At 41.7% G+C, this 24,251-nt stretch overlaps 1 protein-coding gene across 2 annotated transcripts in view; it reads left to right on the top strand.

Annotated features, from left to right (window-relative positions):
• Positions 1 to 22,889, top strand: part of slc25a32a (solute carrier family 25 member 32a) — a 58,511-nt gene extending 35,622 nt beyond the window's left edge. Inside the window, exons 1-7 of one of the 2 annotated variants that reach the window (XM_072675656.1) lie at positions 3,920 to 4,348; positions 7,884 to 8,034; positions 10,019 to 10,104; positions 13,107 to 13,261; positions 14,903 to 15,016; positions 18,534 to 18,679; positions 20,557 to 22,889. In XM_072675656.1, the coding sequence (XP_072531757.1) occupies positions 4,132 to 4,348; positions 7,884 to 8,034; positions 10,019 to 10,104; positions 13,107 to 13,261; positions 14,903 to 15,016; positions 18,534 to 18,679; positions 20,557 to 20,683 (996 nt within the window). In that variant the 5' untranslated portion in view covers positions 3,920 to 4,131 and the 3' untranslated portion in view covers positions 20,684 to 22,889. Of the gene's footprint in view, positions 1 to 3,919; positions 4,349 to 7,883; positions 8,035 to 10,018; positions 10,105 to 13,106; positions 13,262 to 14,902; positions 15,017 to 18,533; positions 18,680 to 20,556 lie in introns of those variants that run through there. The other variant, XM_072675657.1, reaches the window with a different exon arrangement.
• The last annotated feature ends 1,362 nt before the right edge of the window (positions 22,890 to 24,251 follow it).

Consider the following 24,251-nt stretch of genomic DNA (forward strand, 5'->3'; position numbering starts at 1 on the left):
TAGCTTCTCTATGCCCACATACAAAGGGTTGGTTTGACAGCACTTATTGGATTGACCACCACTCTCTAGAGGTCCTCAGGTGCCTCAGTGCAGATCTGAGAAGAATGGTCATAGAAGTCTGAAATGTCTCTCCAAGCCAGGTCTTAAGAATTGCAAATTCCAAGATCTTCGGTTTAAACAACTGAACGTAAGTACAAGTTCCTGAGCGGTCTATCCACTTTGCCACGGTTTGGACCCAAGAAGACCCAACCCAAGAACCACCAAGGCACAGGCTGGCTATGAAGTGGAAGCTGCTGGAGTCACTGTCTACACTCAAGCACGTTTTACATGGCTATGGACTAAAATGCTACTGCCCCTGCCCCTAAAATGCTCACAAAAGAACACCGTACCAACTGTTAAGCATGGTGGTGGTAGTAACATGCTCTGGGGCGAAATTCTTCAGCATAACCATCAGCTAGATTGTTGAAATTTGGACACAAAGGGTCCAAAAGGACAATGACTCTGAGCACACATCAAAGCTGGTTGTGGAATGGACAAAACAGGCTAACATGAAGCTTTTGAAATGGACCTCCCTAAAGTCCTGGCCTGAACCCTATCAAAAATATGTTCTGAAAAGTCGGGTCTGTTCTAGAATTTAATTTTGCCAATAAAAGTGATCACATTTCCAACCAGAATTCTCCAGACCTTTGATGATGGCTACCAAAAGCATCTGATCAAGGTGCAACTTGCTAAGGGACATTTAGGCAATTATTAGGTGTGCTGTATGTAGATTTTTGACCCTCTGTGTATAACTGTGACCCTGTGTTGAGATGAGGGGGTCATCAAGGCCTAAAGAGCACCCACACATCCCTAATACACAATTTTGTGTCTCTTTTTGTGTTATTTTTGCATTATTTTTGAGCAGTAGAGCATTAAAAACATTACATTAAGGCATTTATCACCCAGAGAAATCACTGGAGGTGTGCTACTGCTGTCGCAGCCTGTGGGGGGGGGGGGGGGGGGGGGGTTGGGGGGGGGGGGGAATGGGTCAGAGCTGCACCGCGGTAGGTAGGAAGAGGAAAGAAGAAGTCCCCCATGTGAGCCAAGTATTCATATAACTGCCTGTGTCTCGTGTCCCATCAAAATCAATGTCCATTTAGTATAAAATCTAACCTGTATGCGCTCTTATGTGTGAGCTGCATTCGGTCGTCATTCAGACCCCCTAACCAACATTTCAGCATTTAACACTGCAATCTAAAACTTTTCAGCATTTCCGGTGAAAATTAGCATACCTCACATACATTTCGAGGGACCTACGCTTATATGTGTAAATATGTGCAGAATAGTAAAGAATATCACACTTAGATACGCACTGATTGAAGAAGGTTTCGAATGTACGATTCAAAAGTATCAGTGTCAGCACATGGACAACATGCTGCATCAGCACAATTGCTTTCACTTCACTTATTTTGGTAAGAAATGTGTTTCTATGACATGTAAAAATTCACACATTTGAATTATGCTCAAAAAGCACGGAGCTTAACAAAATGGTCACATTACCTGTTTAGGAATTACAGCCATTTTTAACACAGCTACTCAATTTTCACTGATTTAAAGGCAATTGAACAAGCTAACATGCATTTAATGGCTACCTTAATGCATGAACATCACTAACCGCTAAGTTTCCTTTGTAGAGACGCTTTGCCAGGCCTTTACAGCAGCCATCTTCATTTACTACTCGTTTGTGAATCTTTCTACCTGCTCAATTGACTTTATCATCTCCATTAAGAAGCTTTGTTTTGGACCATTGTCCACATCATCAATATCCATGTACCATAAAGTGCCATCCTATCAATTTTGCCGATAGCAGAAAGTATTGCTCCACTCACATGAGAGTTCATCCCTTTATTTCTATCAGCAGTCATATTATCAATAATGAATAATTGACCCAGTTCCATACATGCCAATGCCTTAACAGTGCTTCCATCATGTTTGACAGATGATGTGGTATGCTTTGAATGATGAAACCTTCCTTTCCTTCCCCATGTTGATGTTATATATGGTTGATGCAATGTTTTAGATACATTTCTTGAATAAAAGCCAATGTCTACTCTTCAGTCAATTTTACTGAGATAGCGGAGGCAAAACACTCTATAATACATCATGTAGAAAATGCCATGTTTAATGACTACTGCAGTCTCACAATTATCCAACCCCTTCTTGACACGCTTCTTTAGTACTTAGTAGAGCGTCCTTTGCTGTGATGATCTGTTGCAAACATGATGCATAGCCAGACACCAGCTTCTGGCAGTGTTCCTATAGAATTTTGGCCTATTCCTCATGGGCAGTTTATGGCCCCCAGTTATGGCAACCCAAGAACACACTAATGTTCTTGGGTTAGCTCCTGCAACTCCCTTCTTCAAAAGATTCACCAAAGATTTTCTTTGGGGTTTGTGTCAGACGACTGTGACGGCCACTTCAGAATCTTCTAGGACTTCTTCTGAAACCAAGCATTGATGGACTTTGAGGTATGCATGGGATCATTGTCCTGTTGAAAGGTCAAATGATGCCCAAGCTTTACTTTCCTCACAGAAGGCCTGGTATTTGATTGAATCCATCTTGCCCTTCCAGGTTTCCAGTGCCAGAGAAAGTAAAGCAGCCCCAGAGCATCACTGAGCCACTACCATGCTTCACTGTAGGCAGGGTGCGTTCTATTCAGCATATGCTATGCTTTACTTGTCCTCCTCCAGACATACCACTGAGGCCTTAAAAAGGTCACTCACAGGTTTGATCACTCTTATTTTGGCTTATCATTTTGGAGATAGATTGGAGCCAACTTGTGCAAGGTATTTCGCAGTCACTCCAGTGTTTTTTACCACCTGTCTCCTTGGGAATCTGGTGGCAGCTGCCACGTCCGGGTTTTGTAGCCAGTGTTTCTTTAACTTTGAACTTCCAGCTGTGTCTCTAGTAACATTCAGTGCTTTGCTGAATGATCTTTATGTATACTTTGCCTTGTTTGTGCAAGGCAATGATCTCTTCTATGAACTTTCTGGACAACTCTTATGAGCTATGGCCATATTTTTAACATGCAATCCAACGTCAACAAACCCCCTAGGTGGTCCAGGTATGTGATGTGTTTTATCTCAAGCACACCTGATGCAACTAATGAACCCCTTAATTTGCCACTTGACTTGTGTGCTCTTATGAGGGATTCTATTCATGGGGTTGAATTAATCTGAGACTACAGTAGGGGCATTTAGTGTTGTATTTGGAGAAAGCACTTGTTCTATTAGTTGAGTCTAATTGATCTTGTTTGATTGGTTTATTGCAAACTGAAAATGTATAAAAATTGCTAATAAATAATAATAATAATTTGCAATAAAGGTAGAATACTTTTATTTCAACTGTGTGTCTGTGTGTGAAAATGACATTGATTTGTTTTATCAGAGAGGTTTTCTATGTTTGATGTATGTGTGTATAATTTAAAAAATAAATTAAATATACATTATTTATTTATTTATCTAGTGATGATATTCAATTGAAACTGCACTGGTGAAACATAAAAAAATAATAATAATAATTTAGCAAATTATATAACCTTCTCCTCAATTCCTCCTTCATCCGGGTTCCTCCCCACAGCGCCTGTAAGTCTTGTTTATGTTTTTTGGGGGAAAGTTACTGTCGCTTTAACTCGCAACCACGCCCCTCCCCCCAGGGCATGACGTCACGCCTCTTCGTTTTCCTACCCGTTTTCGCGACGGGCCCGCCCTCCTGCGCTGGGATTGACCAAACCCGTGGCTTTGACTAACGGCGTCTCGTATCCTGCGCGGTGATTGGCTAACAGATTATCCTCTTTGCGCGAACCGCCTGGGGACATGATGTGACAGCCAATCGTAGCGCTGGAGGGCGGGGCGCTCCGGAAGACGGGTGGGAAAAGAAAACACGGCTTGCCTCGTCCTCCTTCTTCCTCAGCACAACATAAGTAGTTCTCCGTACGGCGGAGGTCATGCTCTCCTCAGCTCTGCGTGGTGATAATACGAGGCTAATGGTTACATGATCGTTGCTTACACGCGGACCCGCGCTTATAAATGATATTTTTATAGCTAGTGTCCTTCCTCTGGCGCTGGCAGAGACGAGAGCGAGTAAACAACCATGAGTGCTATTTCGAGACAGCGACACGGCGGGGCAGCAGCTGCAGCAGCAGCCCTGCCCGTCCCTCCTCCTTCGGACTCTACCAGGGCACCCTTCCCTGCTCCAGCGAGCCTCCTGAAGCACATCAGATTAGAAAATTTAGCAGCAGGGCTCAGTGGGGGTGTCATAGCCACGATGGTGCTTCACCCGCTCGATCTGGTCAAGATCCGCTTTGCAGGTAAGGCTTGGCAGCGCGCGAGCTGCAGGCGCGGACAGCAGTCTTGACCTACTTAGCTATGTGTTTACAGCTTGGGGAAAAGACATCGGTCAAGGCAGTCATGTTAACACTGGCAGGCTTAGTCTAGGTTCAGAGCCTCGGCTCATAGTTCTGGATGTGCTTCCACCGTTGCCTTGAATCGTAACCCTGCGCCATAGCTGTGGACATTAGGCCTGGGCTTAGACCATAGTCCTGGACTGTTGCATTCCATTGAACTTGGGCCATAGGCTTGGGAATATTAGTATTGGACCCTATTCTTAGCCAATAAACGTTGACCACAGTCATATATACATTAGATTGGACCATAATCTTGGACTTGGACCCATATTCCTAGATGTTAAGCTTGGACCAAGTCCAACACTAGGCTCAGACCATAGAGTTGAACAATGGACATTGTCCATAGGTTTTTTGGACAGGGGTGTAGTCAACAGATTGTAGTCAACAGTCTTGGACCATAGTGTTGATCAAAGGGATGGACCTGGACCATAGGTTTGGATTATAGCCTTAGACCACAGACTTGGACACTTGGGTTTGAACCATAGACTCGTTCTAGTCAGTCCAGTCCAGTTCAGTAAAACTGGAGGCCTGGGCCGTTGATTTGGACTATACGCTTGAATACTTGCTATACTGTAGTCATGGTCTTACATGCTTCTTGGACCTTAGACTTAGGCATTAGTGTTAGACCATAGTCCCAGATTATTGCCTGAAAAATTGGAACACCTGCTACGGCCATAGTTTTAGAGTGTTGTCTTAAACCGGTCTGATATTAGTCTTAGGTGGTTGTCCTAGGCCACAGTTTTGGACATTAGGCTTGGACCGGAGTCTTGGATGTTCTTAGATCAATGTCTTTAATACTGTTTTTATTATATCACTCATTTAGACTATTGTCTAATGTCTAAAAGTTGGTCCTGAGGCTTGGATCATAGTCTTTGATTAGCACCTGAACTGGACTAAAGTCTTCGATCATGTTCCTAGATAACAGTCTTAGTACATAGACTTTATTGACCATATATTTGGGCTAAATTCCTAGGGTGTAGTTTTGGACCTATATTGTTGGTTCATTGGCTTGAACTGTAGCCGTTTACCACTGCATTTGCTTTGGAACCCAAGCAAAACACTTGGAGTACAGTGTTATACTATACGCTTGGCCCATATTCTATTCTGGACTGTATTTTTGTACCATGGTGTTTGACTGTAGTCTTACTCTAGGCTCTTGGCCTAAAGCCTTGGACCATACTGTTGGACTGTAGGGGAACGTTCCCCTAGGCTTTTTTTCCCCCACCACTCATACCTGAACCCCTGCCTTCACAGCCAAATTTGGTGCTATTTGTATTTGAGAGACCAGTGTGCAGTTTGTCAAAAGCATATGTGCTCAGTTTATTTTGAGCTGGCTTGTAGGACCGTCAGGCCTTCCTGCACCGAGAAAAGTGATGCATCGAATTTACTGGAATCCAGTGTGTACATTATTTGCACATTAATGAAATGCATGACATCAACTGTTATTGCCAAAAGTAATTCAGCTGAAATATCAGACTGTGTTGACATGCAGCATTCTCTGAGTGTGCAGTCACAGGGCTTTACTGGGTGCCTTACAAGCAATACTGGCAAAGCAATTACAATAACACCTGTAGGGATGTCAGGTTTGATTATATTAGTAATAAAGTCATTGTTGTATTGTGTAGCGTGACAAACATAGGCTCAACTGTAATGACTATGCAGAGAGTTTCCAAAATACACGGAAATACTTCATATAAAACCCACTGGGGCAAAATTGTATAGACATATAAGACAGATAAGTGAGGCTCGGTCGGTTTAAAATAAATAAAAAAGAAACCTAGCATTATGCATTTAGGGGTTTCATGCCCCCCCACACACACACACACACACACACGTTGTTGTATGGGAACTCATATCGAAGTCTACCCAGTCTGATTTGTGAACCCACTGAACCACTGACTTCTGTGTACATCCCTAATCTCTGGTAAAATTCCCACACAGAAATCCTGAAGAATTAGTACTATGTCAGACCTGCCAAGTGGACGGCAAGAAGTCCTGGACAAAATACAGATGCTCTGTCTGCACGTGTGACATGCCTGCTACTTCAGAATCAGAATACTTAATTGATCTCAGGAGGGAAATTGCAGTTATATATTAGTAAAATGGCATTATGGTCATAATGGTCAACTGTAATAATAATAATAATAAAAAAAAAATCTGCAAAGGTTTAGGCTTGCTATACTGACATGTGGATTCCCTGATTATCATTCGTAAGGCAAGTAATTAAATTAATTTAATACATTTTCTAATATGATTCAAGAGTTTTTTTTTTTGTTTTGTTTTTTAAGTTGCAAAGTAAACAGGCAAGTACACCGTACAATGAAATTCTTACTTTGCTAATCCTCCACTGACACACACAAGCTGTTAAAAAAAACCTATATAAAAAAACCTATACAACATAAATTAAACACATACAAACTAAGAATTAAAGACATAAGTACAAACCAATAGACATATTAAGAGGTAGATGTAAATGCATAGCTTGGAAATTCTGTCATGTACAAATGTTTGGGCACCCCTGTTGAAATGGCTGTCATTAAGGGCTGTCAAATTAACACGTTCATTTGGATAAATGAATCACAGATTAAAGCGTTAAAAATAACGAACAATTCTTAATGATTAATTGCCTTTCTTGATGCCCTTTGATCCTGTGCTTCATTACCAGCTATATTACGGTCGCTATAACACGATGGAGGCAAGTGAAGCGCTACTGCGCTACTGTGGCCCCCTTTAGTGGCGCAGGTTCTGCAACAAGGAATTTTCATACCACCGAGCCTGAGAACTTCGAGCCGGCAATATCACCTAACGCAAAGCATTTTTCCGGAGGTCCAAGCCAGCATAGCAGCTGATTCTAGAGCTAGCTGCCAACCTCGTCAATGCAGACTAAGCAAGTCTACCAGTGACCGACTTACTAACGCAGTTGCCGAATGGACAGCTGTACTGGACCGCGGGCCAGTTTTGATGGGTAGAGGACTGAGGGCTAGCCAGGGTTTTTACAGATATAAATAAATATATATATATATATATATATATATATGTATGTATGTATGTATGTATGTATATGTGAGATGAGGAACTTTCTATGTCTATAAAAGGAAGGAACTGTCTATGCCAGTTATTCATGGATTTACTCATCTGCTAAATTTCATACTTTTACTTTCAGTATTTCAAAAAGTGACAAATGTGGTTAATTTATATGAATCTATTAGAACAAATCATGCTATATTTATTACAAAATAATGATAATAAATTATGCATTACTGTGCACAAGTGTGTCTCTTTGTAGGATGTAGTCACATGGGCATGTCATTTGTCCAGAGGTGCACAAGTAGCAACTATGTTTTTTCATCCTTTGTGTGTTGTGTGTCTCTCTCTCTCTCTCTCTCTCTCTCTCTCTCTCTCTCTCTCTCTCTCTCTCTCTCTCTCTCTCATATCACAGTCAGCGATGGGCTGAAGGTCAGGCCACAGTACGAAGGCATGCTGCACTGCATGAAGAGCATCTGGCAGGTGGAGGGCATCAGGGGGCTCTACCAGGGCGTGACCCCCAACATCTGGGGTGCTGGAGCATCATGGGGGCTTTACTTCCTCTTGTAAGTAGCCCAAGTCTCCAGTAAGGGGGCCCAGGGAGACTTGCTGCTTACTGCACTTCAGGCACTTCCCTGAGAGTTATGTATCAGAATTCTTCACATTTTGAAATTGAATGCTACAGGAATTTCAAAACAAGTCTGAGCACAGACTAAACACTAAAACCCTGAAGGAATGAGGCGGATAAGATTTGCCCCAAGATGCGCAGAACGGTCCCTCGGTGGTATAAGCAGTCTAGTTTACAACCTTTTAAAGGTTTATATTCACAGTTTCTGTGTACAATGTGCATTAACCCTCTTCAGTGTACAGTACTGAAGAAAAATGTAAACGGTGTTTACATCTCAGCAGTGAGTGTGTTTTCACCTTGAAATACATTTGAATAAACATAAATAAACATAAAGTCAGCAGTGAGCGGTCAGAGGGTGCTGTTGGTTAGTAAAGTTGTGAATAAGTTGTCAGAAAGTTCTTTACATTATTTAGGGGTCCTTAAAATGGCTTCACTCACCCATTTAACATACAGGTACCTTTAGCATCTGAAGTTAGTGGGATTTTTATTAGGTATTGTTATAATAAACAAGATGATTTTGACCAATTTTCTAATCTTAATCTTATATCACAATAACTCTTACCCACCCATCACTAGACATCATATGAATGTTGTTTTTTGGGCTAAATCTAGTTGTTGTTCATGGAAAACTGGGCTGTGTTAAGTTTGTCTGATTTGACCCAAATTTCCCAAACTGGACGTCTCTTTCTGACCACATATAGCCCAAATACAACCTGAAACTGTAAAAAAAAAAAAAAAATGTGGTGAAAACATCATGCACAAACGCAAACTAGTCTTTCTGAACAGAATCGCTGCTGTTCAAAGCCTTCATATATCTGCATCTTGGACAAAGAAGGAGATGCCTAAAACGTTCTGTCGTGACATTGCTTTTGACGACTGCTCTTGCAGCAGTGCGGGACCACCGACCAATGAGGCACATACGGTTTGGTCGTAGAAGAGTATCTTTTTCTGGACAACAAAAAAAAGCTTGCCACCATATTTCAACCAAATATTAACGTTGTTTAAACGTCATGCCAAGGCCTCCTCTCAGCGTCTTTTCCAGTTACATTACATTTACATTTACATTAATGGCATTTAGCTGACGCTCTTATCCAGAGCGACTTACAGGGTTACCCATATTACACAGGTGGGCCAATGTAGTGTTAGGAGTCTTACCCAAGGACTCTTATTGGTGTAGCACAGCATAGTCACCCAGACTGGGAATTGAACCCCAGTCTCCCACGTGGTGAGGTAGCTCACTAGCAGGTAGTGGTATTATCTGTTGCGCCACACCAACCACTTCCACCAACCAGTTCTGTCTTCAACTATGTGTAACCCTACGCAGCACATGCAACAGCTATTTTAACAGCACAGACAGGAGATATTTACAGCTCAATGAGTTGGTGACCGAAATAGAAGTGCATGGGAATCACCCAACTATTTTAATAGAGAGTTAAGTAAAAAATAGAGGACTGTGATTCATGAAGTGAATTATGACGTTGTTTTTTTTTCCCGCTGCTCTCCAGCTGTCAGAATGAGGTTATAGTGTCTGTTATGTTGGCATATCAAGAGAGAGACAGAGACTATTAGGACTATTATTGAACAAATGAGAATGAATAAATTCCCACACTGCGCAACGAAAAAGGGGTGAGGAATGTCATGAAAAGAGCACCTCTCCAACTGTAAAGCACAGGGGTGGATTAATGGTGCATTCGGCTTGTGTTTGTGTTGCAGCCAGTGGCACCAGCAACGTTTTACTGGTAGAGGGAGGAATAGATTGAATAAAATACCAACAAATTCTGGAAGCAAACATCACACAGTCTGTAGAACAGCCAAATAAATGATGAAGATGGATGCAGGATGGCTCCATTCATATTTGTGTGTGTGTGTGTGTGTGTGTGTGTGTGTGTGTGTGTGTGTGTGTGTGTGTGTCTGCTCCACAGTTACAATGCAATAAAGGCATACACCCAGGAGGGGCGTCAGGCTGAGCTGAGTGCGTTGGAGCACCTGGTGTCCGCAGCTGAGGCAGGTCAGTGTGTGACAGGCAGTGGGTCCACCTGTGACTCTAACAACTCCAAACACACCAAAGCAATAGCTCAACTCATCACTCAATCAAACAACGAGGCTGTTTTTGAATTATTTCGATTGATTAGTTTCTGTTATCTATAATCAAATTAGAATCATTTGCAGGGCTATATGACTTGTCCTCATGATGCATCATAGAATTAGTTTTTCATTGGCCACATGCACTAATAGATGGGTTTGACGGTGCTGGTAGGTTTAGACCTTTGTGTAATTTCAGCATAAGACTATTCAGAGCTAGTCTGTTTATTCTGGAGCTACGAGGCTAACACTGCGTCTGATAGCAATTAGCACAATCGATAGTGGTGGTGGGGGGGTTGATTCTTAGATGCTGTATTATTTAAAGCTAGCGCATGGAATCACTTTGGCTCTGGTTGGCAGCAACAAAATCAAGGATTTGCGTTCGTATTCAGTCGTTGAAAATCATGGCTTTTGCCCTATGTTGCGCACTTTGGAGTTGAGATCCCAAAACTCTCAGAGACCGAAACCGTGTAGAGTGTATATCTGATGCATGGACATCAGATATGGCTGAGCTGTTGCTGAACCTGGCCTCTCGGCGAGCTCTTGAGTTCAAAGTCACTACCTTTTAAACTGGACACAACCTAGGGGTTGCCCTACACACCCTCCAGCTGACTTGCCACATCGCTCCCATCGCTTTGTTTTATTAATAAATGCTGATGGAAGTAAATTCATGATGGATCACTACAGATACTTTGCTTTAAAAGTACCAAGTAGAGTCACACAGTGAGAAGAAAAAATCCTGTATACAAAAAAAGAAGCATTAGATTGCAGTGATAATCGTTTATAATCGTATGACAGGACCATGAGGTGCCTAAAGATTCCCACCTCTAGCAAGTGAGCAACAACAGCAAAACCCGGAGCCTTCCATTACAATGAGTGAAGTTGTCTACACCAGCTGCAGTCATCAGAGCATTGGAAACACTGGAAACTGGAAACAATGTCCAGTCATCAATCTCATCTCGTCGTCAATATGTCACCACTCGTCCTGTAAATTACTTAGTTGTTTCAAAAATCTGCCGTAAATCTACGTAAACAAGATTTAGAAAAACGGAGGACAGCACTGATGTTTTTTTTGACGTGCACCACCACCTCTCCGAGCCCCCGGAAGCTATGAAGGAATGGCCCCACTGCTCCAAGCAGCCTCGCACCCCCTACAATGGATGGCACAAGAGCCACAAGACTCCCAATGTGCAGTTGAAGACTGAGAGAAGGTATAAGCTGATGGGTCTGCAGTTTGTTTATGTTTTGACCTGACGAGCAGGCTTTATGTTTCCAGTATAGGCAGCCTCAAGGCTTTGCAGGAACTGGCACCTCGTGGAGGGACATAAGGAGCCACAAGACCGGCAAGCCAGGATATGAGATCGGTGACACTTCCCTGGCATGTCACGGTAGATCTTGGATGTGGCATGTGTGGCGTATCGGTCTTCCTCTCAGGGAGGAGAAGGGGGGGGGGGGGGGGGCTAAAGGACTACACGGCAAACATCAAACATGTCTTGGCTGATTGGGGGCAGTGGTCAGTCATGTTCATTTGATTGATCGCTAACTTTTCCTTTAATCCAGTCGCCTTACATCAGTAATGGCTAAAATTGGCTAAAAAACTCGTCCATGAGGTAGAGAACAGAGGGCAGTAACGGTATCGTCTAATGATTATAGGCATAATGATCATATTTCATTTGATTTCTTTCCTTAGGACCTTGAGAGGCCACCATTTTTGAAGTTCAGTGTACTGTTCTTTAGTAATAACTTGACGCCACATTTATGTTGTTTTTTATTTCATATCTAAAGAAGCTGATCCAGCTAAGCCCAACATTCATAGATTATTATTCTATCAATGAATAGAAAATAAGTTGCTGTCCCTGGAGGAAAAAAAAACAGCGTATCCAACAAGCCTTGTACATCTTTTATACAGCAATAAAAACACAATTTGAATGACTGTAGAATTACTGCTTTCTGAAAGCTGGGTTTTCATTGCTGTGTAAAAGTTGCACAAGGCTTGTTGGATACGCTGTTTTTTTTTTTCATGACAAGAAATATTCAACCAATCGAATTCTAGTCAGTAGCCCCTAAGCGGCCTGCGTTAAGAGTATGAACTGTATATTTTATATACACCAATGTTAAATTTGTAGCTAAAATATTTGGATCTTAAAAATGAATTCTCAATTAAGATAACACTCACTCCCGATTGGCTGTTAAAGGCTGAGGGTATAAGCTGATGTGTCTGTTGTTTATTTACATTTCGACTTACAGGCTTGATGTTTCTACTGTACACTTCTTCTTTAAGGCTTTGCCATGTTGTTCTACTCCACTTGCTTGCTATTTAAGACCAAGTGTAAGGGAGCTTACAGCACTGGAAGCGTATACCCCCACCAATTAACATGGTGCTAACTGCATGCCTAACTGCATCACCACACACTCTGAGGAGTTGTTCAGTAATGTGGTTTCTGACACACATTTATCTACATACATTGCTGCAACCCTGCTAGAAAAAACAACCAGCTTAGACCAGCATGAAATTTACAGTTTTATCGATTATTTTTAAGGTTTGCGTCATGCTAATTGATTGGGTATACGCTTCCATTGCTTGTTAGCTCCATTAGCCTTGTAGCTCCAGTCTACACTTAAATAAGCAAACTGACTGATCAACCACATTTGGTCAGATTAGCTAGACTATCACTTTAATCAATCATGATAATCCTGTCAAATGATATGAGTTTATTAGATTAGTCGTATTTGCTTCTAATGGCACTGAAGCGCTGATCCTATGAGCAACACGCACACACGCACACACGCACACACGCACACACACACACACACACACACAGACACTTAGCACAGTGTCAGTGGGCTTTAGGCTGAACTCTATCGAGTGTTGGTGTGTAAGGTGCCCTTGTGTTGGACTCCCTGTTCCATGTTCCCCTGCGTTTCCAGGCATTCTGACGCTTTGCCTGACCAACCCGGTCTGGGTGACAAAGACCCGGCTGGTGCTGCAGTACAATGCAGAGCCGGACGGAAAGCAGTACAAGGGAATGCTGGACGCCCTCGTGAAAATATACCGTCACGAGGGTATCCCGGGATTATACAGGGTACATCTACAGATTTCAAACTAACCTCCACTCCTCTCTTTCTGTTCTGTCTGTTCCTGTAGAGCAGTGGTTCTACACTCTAGGCATGGAGGCTCACTGCTCCCGACCGTTTCAGCTGTTCCCTGCCCCAGCACACCAGCAGTTTAGCCCCACCCATTCATACTGCAGATCTCAGGAGTGTTTTCACACTCAGGAGTGTTTTCACAGGGCAGCCAATCAGAAAACAGATCAGTCTTATAGGCGCAGTAACAGAAACGGTCTGTTTAATTCGAGGGGATAAAGAGAGATAATGTGGAAACTGCTTATGTAGAAATTGATTAGGATCGTTTTTGGAACATAAAGCCTCTCAAATTTTAGTCATGGACCTCAAGACAAACATAAAATGCAAGAAAAATGTGAGATATGGGTCTTTTCAATGCATTCAATGTCAATTTGGACTTGTAGATGAAAAATTAACAAAAAACTCAGACCTGCGAAGAATGCTGGTAAGCTCTACTCCCTTTGCTAAAACATTGAGAGACACTTTCCCAGTATGCACTGGACTTTGTTGGCAAGACATGGCAAGACGTTTACAGAGAGCATTTCTAGTGCTTCAACAAGTGTAATGTTTCTTTGCAGTGCTAATCCAGCTGATTCTGAATCCTATTTTTCTTAAAATATTGATGTATCCACATCGTCATTGGCGGATACACTGACCAGCCGTGACATTACAACCACTGACAGTCAAGTCAAGTTAATAACCTTGATTCTCTTATTAAAATAACAAAAGTACCAAAACAAATGACTGGGTTAGAGCATCTCCAAAACAGCAGGTCCTGTGGGGTCTTAATCAGTATGCAGTCATTAGTACCTACCAAACATTGCCCTCCTAATTCCCCAGTTCTCAGTCTGATCAAGCATCTGTAAAAAATGTGCTGTCTGAACCAGTCTGATCCATGGAGGCCCCATCTCACAACTTAGGAAGGACTTGGATCTGGATCTGCTGCTAACGTCTTGGTGCTAGATACCGCAGAACGCTTTCTTGTGGTCTTGTGAGGTCCGTGTTTTGGCAGCGCAATATTAGGTATTGTGGTTTTAAAGTTATGGCTGATTGGTGTACCCCTAGTTGAAACTGTGCCGGGCAACGGGTCTCCATAACTGGAGCTGAGAGCCACTGCTGCAGAAAGTCAAATCAAACGTTTAATACTATCGTCGTTGCTCTTCTTGTCTAATGAGTTCCTCCAGTGTTTGATTTTGTAAACCTGTAATTTCCCCACTCCACCCCTAGAGGTCATGTGTGTACCTCACTACACCGCATCAGCAGCTTGGTTTCAGTGTAGAGGTTTTGCTATCCCCTCTATGACATACTGTTGAGACAGAAACAGTGTCTGAACCCTAAGCTAGAACCATACAGATATTACGATAATACTGATAACTATATAAACTTGTCATTTACTTTGTAGGATAATACTGATAGTATTGAAGTACTATGCTTAGTTTTTAAACCAGGCAATGTTTGTGCTGTGTGTTTGTGTATGTTTGTGTGTTTGTGTATGTTTGTGTGTTTGTGTGTGTGTGTGTGTGTGTGTGTGTGTGTGTGTGTGTGTGTGTGTGTGTGTGTGTGTGTTTATAAAGCTCATCCTGTTTTATTCATCACTTTAGGGCTTTTTGCCTGGGCTTGTGGGAACGACCCAAGCTGCACTGCAGTTCATGACCTATGAGGGTTTGAAGAGGGAACAGAACAGATATAAGGAGATGCCTTCAGAAGCCTTGCTGGTGAGGATCCAGTCTTTCCTCTCTCCACATCTGGCAGCGATTTAACCTGGTTATGAAACATCTGGTTATGTCTGTCTTACGTCTAACGGATGTGTGTGATGATTCACATCAGCGGCCGAATTCTTTAAGCACAGTCGAAGCCCAGGCTAGGACCATTGTATCGTCAGAGCACCAGTTACATCGTCTGTGACCATAGTGAAACGGGACCACCTCAGAGCAGTCTCGACAGCATAAGACTGGGAATTATTCATCACCTCTCAACAGAGTGACATGAAGAGGAAGCACCCACCCACTGTAAACCGCACTGAATTGAACTGTAACACAATTAAAACATGCAGGGACCAATGCTTAAATTTAGCTTACAATTTATATGTACATTTAAGACATTTAGCAGAAACTCTCGTTCAGAGCGACTTATAAAAGGGCCTCGCTGTTTACTCAGCTTAGATACTGTTTAGACTAGAATTCAGAAGATACCGCTATACTATGATACTGTATAGGCTAGAATCCAGAATATACCTCTAAGCTGAGATACTGTATAGCCTAGGATCCAGAAAATTGACCGTCTGAACCATTTGAACTTTTGAGCTTGTCTTAAATGAGGTCACTTAAAGAGTACATTTACCCCCAGAATCATCAGGCCTCCCAGCTTCTCAGAACCTTTGCAATGACACGAGGGGGTCGATATTGAGCATGCAGAGGTGAGGCTTAATAGGGTTCAGACACTGTTTAGTCTATTCAAACTAGCTGAGGCTTTTCTTAAGTAAATAGCAATGTTATAAGTCGCTCTGGATAAGAGCATCTGCTAAATGCCTTAAATGTAAAAGCGGGAAGGGTAGAAAGCAGCCAATTGGAGGCTTTTCTGTTTCCTATGGCAACGCAACAGCACAGTGGGAGAGTTAACACTTGGACAGTTGCCATCCATCACTATGTAATTTAAAGAACAGTCCTTTCTATTTCATCATCAGTTGACCAGCAATAGCCTAGTTTGGAACAGCAAAAGTATGGATAATCAAAAATTCTTAAAAATACATTTTACACACACACACACACACACACACACACACATATATATATATATAAATATAATATACTATATAGACTAGAAATCAAAACATATCTATGAGCTTAGACACTGTATAGGCTAGGATCCAAAGGATACCTCTATAATAATAATAATATTAATAATATTAATTATAATTATGTAGTATAAAAAGCACGCTACCCTATGCATAAAAAGTGATCAAGGTTTAAACAAAAGGAACCGCTGTCTGCCACCAATTCTATCAAGTAAATAAAAATCAATATCAGTGATCAATAGTATTAGTAATAGTATTGTAGCACTATCAATATATCAGTGTAGCAATATCAATATTTTCTATGGATTTCCATAAATCCATGGCCACAGCATTGTTACCATGCCACCATCCCAGTTTCATTTGCCGGATCTAATAAATATCAGTAATGAAAGTGTGGCCTTTTTGCAGTAACACACTGGAGGTTGGGCTGTACTGAGACCTCTACTTGATCTTCAGCCTAATGCCTGCGAGCAGCAAACCAGTGCCAATAGCTCACAGTGAAGCACTCTTTGTGGTGCATCATTGCGTAGTTATGATTTTTAATTCAGTCCAAACTGAAATTCTCATGGTGAATAACCAGATTATACTTTTGCTGTTCCAGATTAGTTGGGATGTTTATTTAACGTTCATTAAACCGAAAATCTCCATTTACACAGATCATAAAATTAGGAATAACCAGTGGACAAATCAGGCAGTTTACATAACCATATTCAAAACACCAACCAGAAAATACATAATACAAACATAAAATCTAGTTTAAGAAAAACAGTCGCATGCTTCTGGTATACAGGTTTTTGTCTATAGTGCTACAGGCTCTGAATGAAGGGTCTAGTAGATGTTGTTGCAGTTGCAGTTTGCTGCGTAAGCAGTGATAGGGTAACCGAGACGTGGGAGATTAATTTAGGTTTGGGTAATTCCAAGTCTGTGATCTAACCTGGGATAACCCAAACTGTGTGTGACGTGATGTTTGTCTGTAAAACATCTGCTGAGAGATTTCCTCTGACTTTCCCTGAACAGTCATTGTGGTGAGAGTCAGACTGAGACTGTTCACACACATGATGTTGCCCAATTTCACTTTGACTTCAACTTTTTGTCCACATAAATATGCCAGTCATCTCAGACGTTGATAAAATAAATACAAAAAAAACCCACAACAATTTGAGGATCAGTCGGAGGTTATATTCTTCACAGTTTTGCCAAAACAATGTTTCCCTATGTTGTCGTTTCATAAAATCAGTACCCAAGGCTGGTTAGGCTTGTTGAATTCTGGTCATGATGAGAGATCATCATTTTTAATGATCCTAAACAGATTTCCCCCCAAAAAGAAGGAGTGGAAGTGGAGAATACAATACTTTCTGAATATTAAATAAAATAAATACAGTTTACCAACTTTTGAGCTTGTCTTAAATGATGTCACTTAAAGAGTACATTTACCCCCAGAATCAGCAGGCCTCCCACCTTCGCAGAACCTTTGAAAAACGAACATTAGGGGGTCGATGTTGAGCATGCGGAGGTGGGGCTTAATGAAGAGCGGGAAGGGTAGAAAGCAGCCAATTGGAGGCCTTGGACGGTTGCCATCCATCACTATGTAATTTAAAGAAAAGTCCTCTCCTATTTTATCACAAGTTGACCAGCAATAGTAGCCTGGTTTGGAACAGCAAAAGTATGGATAATTAAAAATTAAAAAAAAAAAATACATTTTACACACACACACGCAAACATATATACATGCATACATTGATATATTGTGGGTAACAAACTATTGCTACAATATATATTCTAAACAGGTTTTATTTTTTTAAAATATTATTTATATATATATGTATGTATTATTATATGTGTATTATTATAATATATAGTTTAATAACATATATAATAATATGTTTTAATAACATGCCATTTATAAACATACTTAACTTTACTTAACTTTTAATTTAGATTTTTGCTTTTTTTGGTATTTGTGCATCAATTACTGTTTAATTAAATATTTAAAATATTTAAGAATAACTATCTTGTCATTTGCTATGCTATATTAACTTCTGTTAATGAAAAATTTAAAGCAAAGTGACATAATAAAAAAGCCCCCTTTGTATTTGTGCAATATGCACCTCTGGAAATCTGGAGTTAGTATTACTGTCTTGTCCTTTGCTGTACTATAATAACTGCTATTACATACACAATTGAATGTAAACTGAGTAATATAGTAAATTCTGCTTAGATTTACTTTGCGTTTGCAATTATTCTGTTTGTTTGGGTTTCAGAACAAGACTGCACACACAACCGTAACTTCACATTCAGATCATAGTAAAATATCGCCTCAATTGAAAAGTTCTGAAATCTCTGCTTGTCACAGTGATCTACGAGCGAAACATAACAAATGCATTTCTTCTTATTTTCGATTGATCTAAAAAGTCTTTCTGCCTCTTTCCTTCTTTCAGTCTCCGCTAGAATATATCGTCATGGCAGCCGTCTCCAAAATAGTTGCTGTGGCAGCCACCTACCCGTACCAGGTGGTGCGAGCGCGACTTCAGGACCAGCACAACAATTACAGCGGCATAGCGGATGTCATCAGGAGGACGTGGAGGTACACGCCGGCACATCTGGCACAGCTTTACCACACAGTTAGCGCTGATTATCCCAAATGCAGTCATTTACCGTCATTAGCCATTAGCACTGCTGTAATTTCACCCGCCCTTTATGTTTACAGATGACGCTTCAGAGAAAAGAACCTAAAATCAGATGCTTTAAGCCTCCGGGAGTCTGGAAATGCTTTCAACGCATGTGTACACAATTTATAAAGTAGCGCAGTCTTTTATTTATCAGAACATGAAGGCTAATATGGCTAACAAATAATTAAAACCTATGTACACCAATTAGCACTGTGCACGCCTGACTTTTGTCTTTTGTGCTTTATTCTAGTGATATAGATAACAGCATGTCATAAATACATTTTATATGACTATGTCCAAATGTTTGTGGACACCCCTTCTAATGAATTCATTTGGCTACTTTAAGTTGCACCCATTGCTGGCACAGATGTGCAAATGCGCACACTCGCAGTTTGTCTAGTTCCTGTAGAGGAGTACTACCTATAGAACAGGACTCTCTGCAGCAGATATATACATGAACCTTTTGGCACCATGTGTACTGCCATGTGTGGACTAGAGGGGTATAAAGGTCTCCAGGTCATCCAATATCCTGACCTCACTAATGCTCTTGTCGCTGAATGCAATCAAATTACAGCAATTCTTTACTATTCTTTACTTTCCTGGACAGTAGAGACAGCCCCCTTTTTTTATTCCCTTGATTTCAGAAGAAACAATGAATGAGCGGGTGTCCCAATACTTTTCTGATACTCTATATCATATACATTCACTTGTCCAACCTCCAGCAGTTTAGTTTAGTCCCATCCATTTGTGCTGAGGTTCTAAGGAATGTTGCTGTTTGGACTGCTTTAAACACAATACAGGCACAATACAGTGCAACAGTGTAACAGTCCAATCTGGTCATTACAGTGTGTTAACCTTTCGAACCCCAGATTTATTATTCTGATATCAGTTCAGTTATTAACGCAGAATTTACGATGAATTATTTGGTAACAGTTGAGCATATTTTGAGTCCCGCAAGGTTCCATCATAGGGCTGATGAAACTGATGTTGATTATGAGAGTAATGCAGTCATGAGGGTGACAAACTTACATCAAGTAAGTAGACTTACATAGAAAACGTACAACTACGTATAAAAGGCATGTACTAAGTCTCTTAATTAATCAAGGGTGTGTTTTGGGCGTAACCTGCAGCAAACCAACAGCGTGTCGCTTGCCGTTCCCTTTAAGAGCCAGGTGCGGTCTGACTTTGGCAGATTGCTATTTCAATGTTGTACGCGCATTGTGCACGTGCCTGTGTTGACAATGCACTGCTGAGATAGCAATGAACGCCGGACTGTTGACGTCTGCCTAGGTTGTTTTCGGTCAGTGGTGCATCTTTTTCAGTTGCCAAGAAAGCAATACACCAGAAATGTACCTGAACACACCTCATTTCGAGACCACCGCGCCCATCAGTGTAGATATATTCACAAGCACCGTTGCTATTTAAATGCTTGTGAAGGCTAGCGTGTGCTTCCTCTGGATCACATGACCTTCCTCCATCTTTCCAAACTGCCACTAAAGCAACTCCGCTGAAGCTCGACATGCTTGAAGGAGAACACAGATTGCTGATCCTAACACTGGCCAGAATGGTAGAGCGAGGTCAGGGGGCATCATCCTATCCACGTAGTGTGAGCAAGGCCGGTTATGCTCTCTGGGACTTGGCCAACGTTTAACCAGCTACAACCTTTAATGGCCTGAGTTCAATTCAAGGTTTTCAAGCAATAATGACCGAATTTGAAATGTGAGGAATGTTCTTTTGAACAATCACTGTGTGTGTGTGTGTGTGTGTGTGTGTGTGTGTCTCTGTTTTGCAGGAATGAAGGAGTTGAGGGTTTTTACAAAGGCATGGTGCCTAATCTGGTGCGAGTCATTCCAGCCTGCTGCATCACCTTCCTCGTCTATGAAAACGTTTCGCGCTTTCTGTTGGGACAGTACCACTGAACCTCGCGCACAGCAGCCCGGCCAAAAACAGCCCACAACCACAGTACAACAGTGCAGGAGATCGTGTTTGGGAGAGTCAACATAGCGCGGCATTAAATCACTCATTAAATCACTCTGATGTTTAGCATGTGCGCACAAGCGGAAGGTGCATGCACTGGAGGAGAGAGCTGGGTAGCTTTTATCTTTCACTGCGCTTTAACTTTAAGCTCACCTAAAGGGACATTCAGGTCGTTAGCAGGATCAAAGAAGCCTACACAGTATCCATGTTGTCTGACACGTGTGCGGGTATTAGCGTAGAATACAGTAGAACACACACGGACAGAGAATATACTGTGTAATTGTGTTTTTTTGGGGTACTGCAATGATCAGGTCATTTAAAAAAAAAAAAAAAAAATCAAAAATACTGTATAGACTTAAAGCCATTCTCTCATGAAGCAACACAGAAAAATGGGAACGCATTGGACTTGATTCAAGTGTGTGGTGTGGAATGGGGAATGACCTAACATGCTCTAGTTTTTTGTTTTTTTGATAATGGACCAGGATAATAATAATCTTTTTTTTTATGCTCGCCTGAGCTCAGGCCGAGTGCAAATCTTACAGCTTACCCTATAGGAAGGAAGGGAGAGGCTAAAAGTCTATGTGAGGACAATTCATTAAATCTAAATCTGTGTTGTTTTTTGTGTGTGAGCACTGACAAATTTATCTTACGCTACATTGTTAACGTTGGGGGGTTTACTTTTTTTTTTTTTTTTTAACAGTGTGTAAAACTAACCCCCCGGTGTGGAGGCTGTAGGTCTCACTGAGTTGTTTTTGTGGCGTGCTCCATTAAAGCCACCAGGAAGGTCATTCAAATGCTAGGTAAATAGGTAAATCTGTCCTGCTGTCTCACAAATTCTAAAAAAAAAAAAAAAAAAAAAAGTCCATGTTAGGTCGTGCCCCACTCTCCCAACACCAGCCTCCTCGCGTGTTTGTGTAATATATTGTAATAATATACTTGAATCAAGTCATTTCAGTGCATCGCGCTTCTCTGTGTGCTGCCGACCGTCACCAAATTCGTATATGAACACCTCGCTCCTATATACGCGCGGTGTCCTCACGCTGTATGTCTTTTACGTCTTTGTGTCATGGCCTCTGTGTCTTCTTGCGTTGTATGTGCGTGTATTCTAAAATAAGGGAGGCGTGAGCAGCAGGAAAGGCCTGGACAGTCTGTGCTGCGTTTAGGAACTGGACGTCGAACCCGTTGACCCCGCAAGGAGGAAGGGAGTGAATGAATTTCTTCACTCTAAAGCTGGGCCATGGTTTGACTTACCGTGCACGCTCAGTGCAATGGCCCAAAGCTGAAGGCAAAATGACATCAAGGAATGCAGCAGGCTTCATACAAACCAAATGTGTCTGGATTGCGCACAAGTTTCGAAAGGGGGATTGTTTTAACCCTTAGAAGTCCAGCGTTTTCGGTTCCGGATAAGAACATGTACATTCAGTTTACATACAGTACGGAGTTCATGTCTACGCCATGTCTACTAATGGGAAATATAAAGGATGGCACTCTGAAATCTTGAAGGCATGAATTGTTGAAATCAATAGGCTGGTCTGCAAGTTTTTAACAAAACAGTATTTTCTGTTACGGCGTTTCATGCAGTTTGCATTACGTAGACCCAATAGACCATAGAGCTATGCTTTAATTAAGGAATTTCCCAGAATGTTTTCTTTATTCCTAATATTAAGGTAATAAGCAGTGAGTTTAATCTGCATTTCCATCAAATTCACATAATAATAAAATGTATTAAAGTCTAAAAATCGGCACTTTTAACATCACAGTATGCTTTATTTGTTGTTGTAGATAAAAGCTGCGACTTCTAAAGGTTAAAACAGGCAAAGCGCTGAACGGGTCAGTTGTGTTGGGATAGAAAATGGAATAAATAACATAAAAAAACAAAAACAACAAAAAAAAAAACCAAGTACAAGCTATTTTGAGTGTCGGACAATGTTAGCCGAGCCCCTTACCTCCCTTACCACACTCCAGAACTTCTTCAGTGGCATTACGTATACTGTATAGTTGTGTGTGCTCCTTATATACGCCATGCTAATCCAGTATGTATTTCAGTCTGTTGACTTAGTGTGTGTAAGTAGGTGTGTGCCGGCCATATTGGCTCCTATCACAGTTCGTCAGATTAAACTTTGTGTCTTGAACAATGCAAAAATCAAACTCAGGAGAGCTGCGAAATATGAATATACATGTAATTTTTACACAGTTAATAAAAGAGGAAAAAAAACTTTAAATTCGTGTCAGTCATCATTTACTTCCCGGTCTATACATGGAACATGGGCTACAACAGCAAAACAGCCAGGACTTAATTGTGGTTGTGTTTAGCAGTTAGCACCACCTGTTTAGCCTACAGCAGTTTAGCCCCACCTATTTAACCTACAGCAGTTTAGCCCCACGTATTTAACCTACAGCAGTTTGGCCCTGCCAATTTAGCCTTCAGCAGTTTAGCCCCATCTATTTAGCCTACAGCAGTTTAGCCCTGCCCATTTAGCCAACAGCAGTTTAGCCCCACCTATTTAGCCTGCAGCAGTTTAGCCCTGTCGATTTAGCCTTCAGGAGTTTAGCCCTGCCCATCTAACCTACAGCAGTTTAGCCCGCCTATATAACCTACAGTAGTTTAGCCCTGCCCATTTTGCCTTCAGCAGTTTAGCCCAACCTAAACAGCCTGGAATTCATTTTGGTTGTGTTTAGCAGCACCACCCATTTTGCCTACATCGGTTTAGCCCTGCCCATTTAGCCTTCAGCAGTTTAGCCCTGACCATTTAGCTTTCAGCAGTTTAACCACGCCCATTCAACAAACAGCAGTTTAGTCCTGCCTATATAACCTACAGCAGTTTAGCTCCACCTGTTTCGCTTGCAGCAGTTTAGTCCTGACTAAATAACCTACAGCAGATTAGCCACACCTGTTTCATCTGCAGCGGTTTAGCCCTTCCCATCTAACCTACAGCAGTTTAGCTCCACCTATTTAGCCTACAGCAGTTTAGCCCTGCCCATTAAGCCTTCAGCAGTTTAGCCCTGCCCATCTAACCTACAGCAGTTTAGCCCCACCCATTTTGCCTTCAGCAGTTTAGCCCCGCCCATTTAACATACAGCAGTTTAGCCCCGCCCATTTAACCTACAGCAGATTAGCCACACCTGTTTAGCCTGCAGCATTTTAGCCCTGCCCATTTAACCTACAGCAGATTAGCCACACCTGTTTAGCCTGCAGCATTTTAGCCCTGCCCATTTAACCTACAGCAGTTTAGCCCCACCTTTTTAGCCTTCAGCGGTTTAGCCCTGCCCATTTTGCCTACAGCGGTTTAGCCCTGCCTATTTAGGCTACAGCAGAACTTTGAGATTCGGGTGGATTTCCCCTTAACGTTCATGACAGAGCACTGCAGTAGATACTGCAGTTGTCCAACAGTGCTTAACCTCTGCATGTGTATGTGTGTATGACTTTAAAAGCTACTGTCTGTGTTCTGTGTGTGTGTGTGTGTGTGTGTGTGTGTTTGTGCGAGCCTGAACACACGGCAGCTGTGAAAC

This window comes from Salminus brasiliensis, chromosome 3, assembly GCF_030463535.1.
Source record: "Salminus brasiliensis chromosome 3, fSalBra1.hap2, whole genome shotgun sequence".
Taxonomy (NCBI): Eukaryota; Metazoa; Chordata; class Actinopteri; order Characiformes; family Bryconidae; genus Salminus; species Salminus brasiliensis.